The sequence below is a fragment of the Octopus bimaculoides genome, chromosome 1, assembly GCF_001194135.2.
Source record: "Octopus bimaculoides isolate UCB-OBI-ISO-001 chromosome 1, ASM119413v2, whole genome shotgun sequence".
NCBI lineage: Eukaryota > Metazoa > Mollusca > Cephalopoda > Octopoda > Octopodidae > Octopus > Octopus bimaculoides.
Window position 1 is genome coordinate 120,239,790 of NC_068981.1, and position 9,503 is coordinate 120,249,292.

Consider the following 9,503-nt stretch of genomic DNA (forward strand, 5'->3'; position numbering starts at 1 on the left):
GTGTGTGTGTGTGTATGTGTGTATATATATATATATATATGCATGTATGTGTATATCATCATCATCATCACCGTTTAACATCTGCTTTGCATGCTGGCATGGGTTGGACGGCTACACCAGGCTACAATCTGATCTGGCAAAGTTTCTACAGCTGGATGCCCTTCTTAACGCCAACCACTCCAAGAGTGTAGTGGGTACTTTTATGTGCCATCGGCATGAGGGCCAGTCAGGAGGTACTGGCAATGACCATGCTCAAAAGGTGTTTTTTACGTGCCACCTGCATGGGAGCCAGTCCAGTGGCACTGGCAATGACCACAATCGAGTGTTGTTTTTCATGTGCCAGTAAGGCGACACTGGCAATGATCACACTTGAATGGTGTATTTTATGTACCACTGGCATGAGAGCCAGTCAGCGGCCCTTGCAACAATCACGCTCGGATGGTGCTTTTAACATTCAACTGGCACAAGTGCCAATCAGGCGGTACTGTCATCGGCCACGTCAGCAATTTTGATTTCACTTGCCTCAACAGGTCTACGCAAGCAAAGTTTATTGTTCAATGAATGAAGTGGGCTGGTTATACACCACTGGCACCAGACTCTGGTCTGCTTTGGCATGGTTCTATACTGGATACCCTTCCTAATGCCAACCATTTTATAGAGTGTACTGGGTGCTTTTTATGTGGAACCAATACCAGTGCTTCGTACATGGCACCAGCATTTGTACTTTTTATGTGACACAAGCACCAGGTCTTCTTACATGGCACCATCATTAACAGTGTCAACAAGTACCTTACAAGGCAAAAAAATGGTAAAACTCCTTTAACTGGGAGGTGGTAGTAGTGGTGCCAGTTGAGAGATTAAAGATATAGAGAGACAGAGATAGATGTCTTGCTGTAGATACATGGATACCACTGTAGGAGAGAAAAGGAGAGTTGGAGAATAAGATAAGGAGAGTGATAATGAGAGAAATGATGGTGAAGACGAATTGGGACATACCTTTGAGGTACTTTGGAGATGGTGAGAATAGGTGAAGTGATACAGAGGTTTGGACTGGATGAGTCAGCAGGATAAAAATGATTATGGCGAATGATGGAGAGAAACCTAGGAGAGGCTGAGAGGCAGGGGTTGCAATAGATATGTGAGGGCACTGAGGGTGATAGCAGATAAGTGAGGTGTTAATAATGGAGAACAGCACAGGGGAAAGTAGGTGATTGGTGGAGATAATAGGCATGGGCAAGATAATGGGAAATGGAAGTGGTTTGGAGTGGGGAAAAGAGGTAACTGAGAAAGCTGGGGGGATGTAGTATGTGCCTATTCTGCTCCCAGGTGACAGAGAAATGATGAGGGTGGGGTGGAATGTATAAGGAAACAACTCATATATTTGTTAATTTATATATATATATATATATATATATATATATATATATATATATATATATATATATATATATATATCGAACTAAATTCGATGACTGGCACCCATGCCAACGTCGTCTCCTTCATTGGACACGAAACTCAGCTTGCGAAGACTTATTGGGGCAAGCGAAAGCGAAATCGTGATGGCACCTGTACCCAGCATCGCCTTTCTGGCACTTGTGTCCGTGGCATATGTAAGGACTTTCGAGCGAGATCATTGCCAGTGCCCCTGGACTGGCTCTTGTGCGGGTGGTACATAAAATACACCATTTTGAGTGTGGCCGTTGCCAGTACCGCCTGACTGGCCTTCGTGCCGGTGGCACGTAAAAGCACCCACTACACTCTCAGAGTGGTTGGCGTTAGGAAGGGCATCCAGCTGTAGAAACTCTGCTAAATCAGATTGGAGCCTGGTGTAGCCATCTGGTTTCACCAGTCCTCAGTCAAATCGTCCAACCCATGCTAGCATGGAAAGCGGAGGTTAAATGATGATGATGATGATGATGATATATATATATATGCATATTTATATATGTGTGTGTGTGTGTATATATACACATACAGAGTGAGTCAAAAGTAGCACTCAAACCCTGTTTAAAGGTTGATATATATGACTTCCCAGAAACTGGGCACTACTTTTGACTCATCCTGTATATAAATATTTGTATAAATATTATATTAATATTTGTTTTCAAGCTCACTTATAATAAAAACAATTTTACATCAATCTGATGGGTTACTCTATACTTTTCCTTATACAAGAATGTTGTTCTCTGTGACTTTTTTGGCCAATCTGACAATGGCTTAGCTGGCTGAAACTTCAAAGTTACTGTCAACAACATTCATGTATAAGAATAAGATATTTGTATAAATATTGCACTTATAGAACTATTGTATTTAATGATATAAATGTTATATTTGCAGTATTACGGGTTCACATTATACAGACACCAGCTTGAATCTTCAGTGTATCAGAAGCCTTTGATAGGTCTTGATGTAAGGGATAGAGCATATGTTTCTGTGAATCAGGTGAGAACACTTTAGAAACATTCAAGAGTTTCTTTGAGTAAAATATTTTCATTTTTTTCTTCTTCTTTATGTCTATAAAGTTTATGTACTTGTTGTTAAAAGGCATGAAATAAAGTTGCTCTTACCTTGAGTTGCAATCAGTAACAATCCCTCCAAGTATCAGATCATGAGAAACCAGCAAGACCTCCCAGTTGTAACCACATGTAAGCTCTCTTAACCACGTACCAGAAAGGACTACTACTCTATGACCACTCCCAGCACACAACTTGACCCACTCTGCAGACCCCATAAGAAAGAAGCCAGATTCAACCTGCTGCTTCTTGACATGATGTCATTTCTATTCTGTTTCATAATTGTCCATTTTTAAGTAGAGATTCAGTGCAGTGCCTCCTAAGTACAGTGGCATAAGGCTAGCCACATGTTCTATACCCTGCAGCTTGGCCATGAGTCTTACTTTTTCATCCAGGCCACCACATTGCCTTCTCCAAGAAGCAGTCTCAACACATTGCTGCTGATTCTGATTTTTGTAGCCATCGCATGTCAGTGGTTAGAAAGGCAGGAGCACGAAAACAAGGAGAACAAAAATTTGAAGAAGGTAAACAAAAAAAACAACTCTTGGATGTGTCTTCACAACTGGTAATAGCTTGTTGTTGTAAGGTGCAAAATAAAGTTACTCATACCTTAATTTACAATTGACAATAATCCCTCCAAGCGTTGGATCACAAGAAACCACGAGACCTCAGAGTTGTATATGTAAGCTCTCCTAACCACATGGCAGAAAGGGCTACTACTCTACGAATGCTCCAGCACACAACTTGACCATGCCACAAACCCAGTAAGAAAGAGGCCATCTTCAACTTGCTGCTTCTTGATGTGACATCATTTCCTGCCCCTTCCTGTCCCTCTGTGACATCACCCACCTGTATGTATGAGAGTGTGTGTGGAGAAGAAAGAGAGAGAAGGAGACTTGGTAATGGCTTGTTTGTGCAAAAGTTGTCAATCAAAAGTTCTGCATATTGGGGTACTAGTAGATTTCAGGGGTCATCAAGAGAGAATGTACAGTTTTGTGGGCCTTTCTCTTGATGACTTTACAGTCTCACCAGCCTCACTCACTGACACGAGGCCTCCAGCTATTGGACTGACTGACTAGTATTTGATCTTAAGTCTGTTTCAGGATCATCAACACCATTCAGATTTTGAAGTCATGCAGGTCTGACTCCACAGTTTGAGTGGTGCTGACATTAAACTAAAAGATATTAAATATTGTCTTCTCTAACACTCATATACAGGAATATGATTGTCAAGTGAATTAATTTTCTTTTCTCAACAGGAGTTCATGGGTATTTTAGAATGGCAGTGGACATATGTGATGAACATCACAGGAAAAGCTGGTGACTTTTTGAATATTCTTGTAGAAAATCAAGCTCATATAACATTTGGCAACACCATTAATAATAACCTCAAGGTGATTTCTCTTTCAGTTTATCTCTTTCTGTCTTTATTTCTTTTCCATGATATTCTTTAATACAAATAAGAAACATTTATATAATAAGGTTATAACAAATATAGATCCAATTTTAACTTTCTTTAATTTCTTCTTCAAATGGCATTGTAGTGAAATCACAAAATCTTGAAGTTAAAAAATACGAAAAGAAAATAATTTATTTTCGCTCACTTTAACCCTTTTGATACTAGTCCATTTGAGATCATCCTGGTTCTATGACACAAACTCACTGTTTCAAAGTGAACTAAATTTTCATGTTAATTTGTTCCAGTTACCAGCTTAACCCTTTAGCATTTAATCCAGCCATATTCAGCCCAATTATTCTACTTGTTTTATGTTAAATCTGACCAGATCCAATGTTTCAAACCTACCTTACAATGTCATACTAAAAATATACAAGCATACCATTGAAATCTTGAAGCTACAAGATAATGTGTGACTAATTCAAAGCAACGTGGATAAATAAGTAATATATTTGATGAAGGGTTAATAACGACAAAAAGTATTTTACTAAATTATTTTAAAAATCAACCAATGCAGAAGTAATGTATTTCCACAGAAATATGATAACAGAAGGGTTAAACTTGAAGATTAATTAACCAGTGGTTAATTAATCTGCAACAACAAACTTTATATATATGAAAGAACTGAAGAAGTAAATCCACTCAAAACTTCATTACCATTAACTGCAGAAAGCAGTTTTATATATCAATCTATCTTTTGTTGGGGAATGTCATGTTTGAAACTATTTTTATTTTTTGTTGAGATATGTCAAGTTTATTGACTTGCAGAAAATACCAAATCTATTTTTAAGTAGATATTGAACATCATTACTGGAGTAACCATGAAATTTAATTTCACAGTCAAAGGGTTAAGAGACAATACAAACTTAGTAGATCCAAATATTATTCTTTTCATTTGACAAGGGAAAAACAAAAAAATCAGAAGGATATTTGAAGCTTAGTGGTGTTGTGAAAAAAACAAAACAAAAGACAAAAATTTGTACTGAATAAAAAAACGCTATTACTATTGCATACAAAATTGATTTTTATAGCAATACTTTTCCTTGAAAATACTTCAGTATTGAAATCTTGTTTTCGAATATATTAACATCATTCTTTTCAATACATAATTTAATTTCTTTATGTTTAGCTCATAAATAACTACAAGGTTTCGATGATGTCAATATTGCATCTCTCTCTTAATAAACCTCTCATTGATTGATTTTACTTCTTTATTTAAAAACTAAATGAATGACTAATGTATATATCCACTGGATGCAGGGAAAAGATGTTCTAAATAGTTTGTTTCCAGTCTTGAAAAAATATGTGCTAAAAGAACAGTGATGATTGGTGATGATGATGTTGGTGGTGATTGATGTTAGTGTTGTTGTTGGTGATGGTGGCAATGACAATAATGTTACAGAATGTTTAATGGAACTCAAATTCTTTTTTATAGGGAATCTTGAAAAATTTGACCCTTAATAACCAAACCCTTAGCAAATGGGAAATGTATCCATTCTATGACATGCAAAGTCCAAACAAGACAGTTGTTGAATCTTTCTTGAAAAAGTAAGTGAGATGTCATTATTGTTTATATTTGTCCTGTTTAAAACAAAATTAAATTTTCTCTCATGAATATGAATGCAAAGCTTGTATGTAGATTGACGAGAGATAATGAAAGAAAGCGGCAGTGAGACAATGTAGTGAGAGAAAGAAAGGTTGGAAGGGCATTCTAGAGTTGTAAATATGGGTAATGAGGTATGAGGTGGTATCAAAGTTTTCAGACTAATTCTATATCACACCATCTGATGGCAGCACACAGTTGCATGCACACTGAGAGCTAGCAGTGACCTTCATGAGGCAGTGTGCTGAGTGGCATCGCTGTGTTTACTTTGTAAGTTGTGAAATTTGTGTTTTTGTGATCACATGTATGCTGTAGTCTGCAATTTTTGTCATGGACAGAAAGCCGGAAGAAGAGCCACTGTGAAATTTTGTGTTAAACTTGGGAAGTCTGCTACAGAGACATTGAGCATGCTTCAGCAAGCTTATGGTGACAAAGCAATTGGATTGTATGCAATGTTTCAAGTGGCATGGGTACTTCCAAAACAGAAGAACATCCCTGGAACATGATGAGTGATCTGGAAGATCTGCCGTGAGCGTCACCCCTGGAAATGTAGTATTGTGCATTGAGAATTTGTCCTGCAGAGCCAGACCGTCACTCAAGTTCTACTGTGACGTTTTGAAGTATTTGAGGGAGGACATTCAGCAAAAGTAACCGGACCTGTGGAGCACAATTGGATTCTTCATGATGACATTGCACCCTATTACTGAGCTCTCCTCACACATGAGTTTCTCGCCAAAAACAACATTGTATTGCTTCTGCACCCACCCTATTCGCCAGATTTAGCACCTGCAGACTTCCATCTTTTTCCAAAGATGAAAAGGCAGCTCAGAGGTTGCTGTTTTAACACTTGTTGGGATCCAGAGCAAATCAGAGAAGGTACTTGACTCACTTATGGAAAACAACTTCCAGGCCAGATTCCAAAAGCGGCAGGAACTCTGGGACAAAGTGACTATTTCAAAGGAGATGATGTTAAAACTTAAGTAAATAAGTTATTTTTTATTAAACATTACTAGTCTGGTAACCTTTTGGTACTACATATAGTTAAAAATAGGTGATGGTTAGCAATAGAATCAATCCAGGAGTGAAGGTGCTGATTCGTAGTACAGATGGGTGAAGCTCGATTGTTTTAAGTAGAAGGAAAGTGAGAGCATTCCAGTGCAGTCCTTTATGTAGATGAAGGGGTTAGAATGGAGTGGAGTGGATGATGCAGTCTGGACACATGGTGGATAGAAGAAAGAGGGTGCAGGAGGGGTGTGAATAACAATGAGAGGTATATATATATATATATATATATATATATATCATCATCATCATCATCGTTTAACATCTGCTTTCCATGCTAGCATGGGTTGGACGATTTGACTGAGGACTGGTGAACCGGATGGCTGCACCAGGTCACAATCTGATCTGGCAGAGTTTCTATAGCTGGATGTCCTTCCTAATGCCAACCACTCAGAGAGTGTAGTGGGTGCTTTTACATGCCACCGGCACGCGGGCCAGTCACGCAGTACTGGCAACGGCCACACTCAAAATGTGTGTTTTACATGCCACCTGCACAGGAGCCAGTCCAGCGGTACTGGCAACAATCTCACTCGAATATCTTTACACGTGCCAGGAAGGCAACGCTGGGCACAGGCGACGCTGGGTACAGGTGCCATCACGATTTCACTTTCGACATATACATACATACATACATACATATATGTTTATACACACACACACATATATAAGTCACAGTATTCAATTAATCTGTCAGTGCGCGTAAAAAAAGCTCCTTAATGTATCATTCTACAAAACATATAGAATATATAGTACAGTACAAGAGAAAATGATAAGGAGTCTATAAAGTCACAAATGACAGAGAAATAGTTTGATGAAATTTTATTTAACAATAAGAAAATTCTAATATCACAACAAATTGTTTTGTAACTTAAAAACATGTAAATAATTTATGTTATTATATTTGATAATAAATAAATTATTTAAATGACTGCATTAATGCAAAAAACCTTCAAAATAAAGCAGAATTTAAGTTACGAAACAGTTTTTCCTGATGTTAGGATTTTATTATTGTTAAGTAAAATTATTTCAAACTATTTTTTGTCATTTATGACTATATATGTATATATTATACATACATACACACATACATATATCCGTCCATTTCTCTACCCATTATTCCTGGGTGGGTCATTGGAGTAAAGTCCTGCACCCCCTCCTCCATGACACCCTATCAGAAGCAACTGTTGTTACACTTTCTTGCGAGTGTCTTCTGTAATAGTCCTGAGTTTAGCAAAACCTTGTTAGTGGATTTAGTAGACAGAAATTGAAAGAAGTGTCGCTGTGTCGTGTGTGTGTGCATGCATGTGTGTGTGTGTGTGTGTGTACCTTTATCTTGAAAATCAGCAGTGCTCATTTTTTTTTCCCATGAAAATATGTTTAGCCATGGGGCGAATACTATCTTGCTTAGAAACAGGTGAGAGGGTTGGTGACAAGAGGGGCATTCAGCTATAGAAAATCTGCCTCAACAAATTCTGTCCAACCCATGCAAGCATGGAAAAGTGGACAATAAGTAATGATGATGATATGTTTGCACGTGGGAGTTTGTGTACGTTTATGTCTCCTTCTCTTGATATTGCATGTTTATTGTAAATGTATGTCATTCATTTCCGATATTCTGTAAAAATACAGCTGGCCATGGGGTAATATTACTTTGCTTGGAAACAGGTAAAGGTTGACAACAGACAAGGCATGCGGCCATAGAAAATCAGCCTCAATAAATATTAAGCTTTTGGTATTTCCTGGTGAAAATGAAATCTGTTGCAAATTGTTACAAATTGTTACATCAGTTGCATCACGGAATTCCAAAGGACATACACCTTTCTCATTTCTCATATCATACCCATATCCTTGGATACTGTAGTAGCCATTGTGTTGTTGACCAGCTTGTTTGTTAAAATTAGCAGCCATTGTAATGTAGTGGCTATAGATTGACAGTGCAATTTTCTACAGAAGGGCTCTTGTAGAAATAGTCCTTCAAGTCACTTCTCAATCCTTCTTATGTATGTGTGTAAATGTATACACAGGGGTGCTGAAAAGTATTTGACTTTGCTTAAAAGTAAAAACAAGAGGATAAGTTAATTATGATTTTATTAAACATATTCCCCTCTCAGATTCACATACTTATTGCAGCAGTCCTTCAGTTTTCCTAAGCCCTGTAAAAGAACTCAGAAGGTTGGACCTCTAACCAGGCCTCTTGCAATACCCCTATAGCCAAGAACTTTTTAGCATACCCTCATGTGTGTGTGTGTGTGTGTGTGTGTGTGTGTGTGTGTGAAGATGGAAGGGAGGATGAAAACTGCACTCAAAAGCTTGTGGAATAGACTCTGTATGTAAATTAAAGGGCCAAATTTTTCACTTTATGTCATGCTATTTCTACTTAGGACTACAGTAAGAGTACACATGTCTGTGGAATATTCAACCACTTACATGCAAACACAATGAGGTGGTTCAATTGATCAAACAAGTGGAATATTTTATCTTAACCAACAGAAGGTTCATTTAATTATTTGCTTTTAATACAGGTATGTGTGTGTGTGTGTGTGTGTGTGTAGAAATATATATACATATCATCATCATCCTGTTGCACTGCTTGCACAGGTCCCCGTGTCCCTCAGTCACAAATTCTATGGTTTGTCACATTTGGCAGGTCAGAAGGATTGCAGTTTACGAGCAATTGTATGGAAATTTCCGTCTAGTATCAGACATTATCAAAGACTTTAGAGTCAGATTTACAGGGCATTGTTGGAGAGCTAAAGATGAAATTGTTAGTGAAGTCCTTTTGAGGGAGCCTACACATGGAAAAGCTAGCAGGGGATGACAAGCCATGACCTATATCAAGCAGATTGGTGGTGGTGGTGGTGGTGGTGGT

The 9,503-nt window shown here is 38.0% G+C and overlaps 1 protein-coding gene across 1 annotated transcript in view; it reads left to right on the forward strand.

Moving 5' to 3' along the window:
• Positions 1–9,503, forward strand: part of LOC106870855 (beta-galactosidase) — a 97,532-nt gene that overhangs the window by 81,425 nt on the left and 6,604 nt on the right. The window contains exons 13-15 of the mRNA XM_052969888.1: positions 2,338–2,442; positions 3,773–3,907; positions 5,405–5,517. Coding sequence (XP_052825848.1) covers positions 2,338–2,442; positions 3,773–3,907; positions 5,405–5,517 — 353 coding nt within the window. The remainder of the gene's footprint in view (positions 1–2,337; positions 2,443–3,772; positions 3,908–5,404; positions 5,518–9,503) is intronic.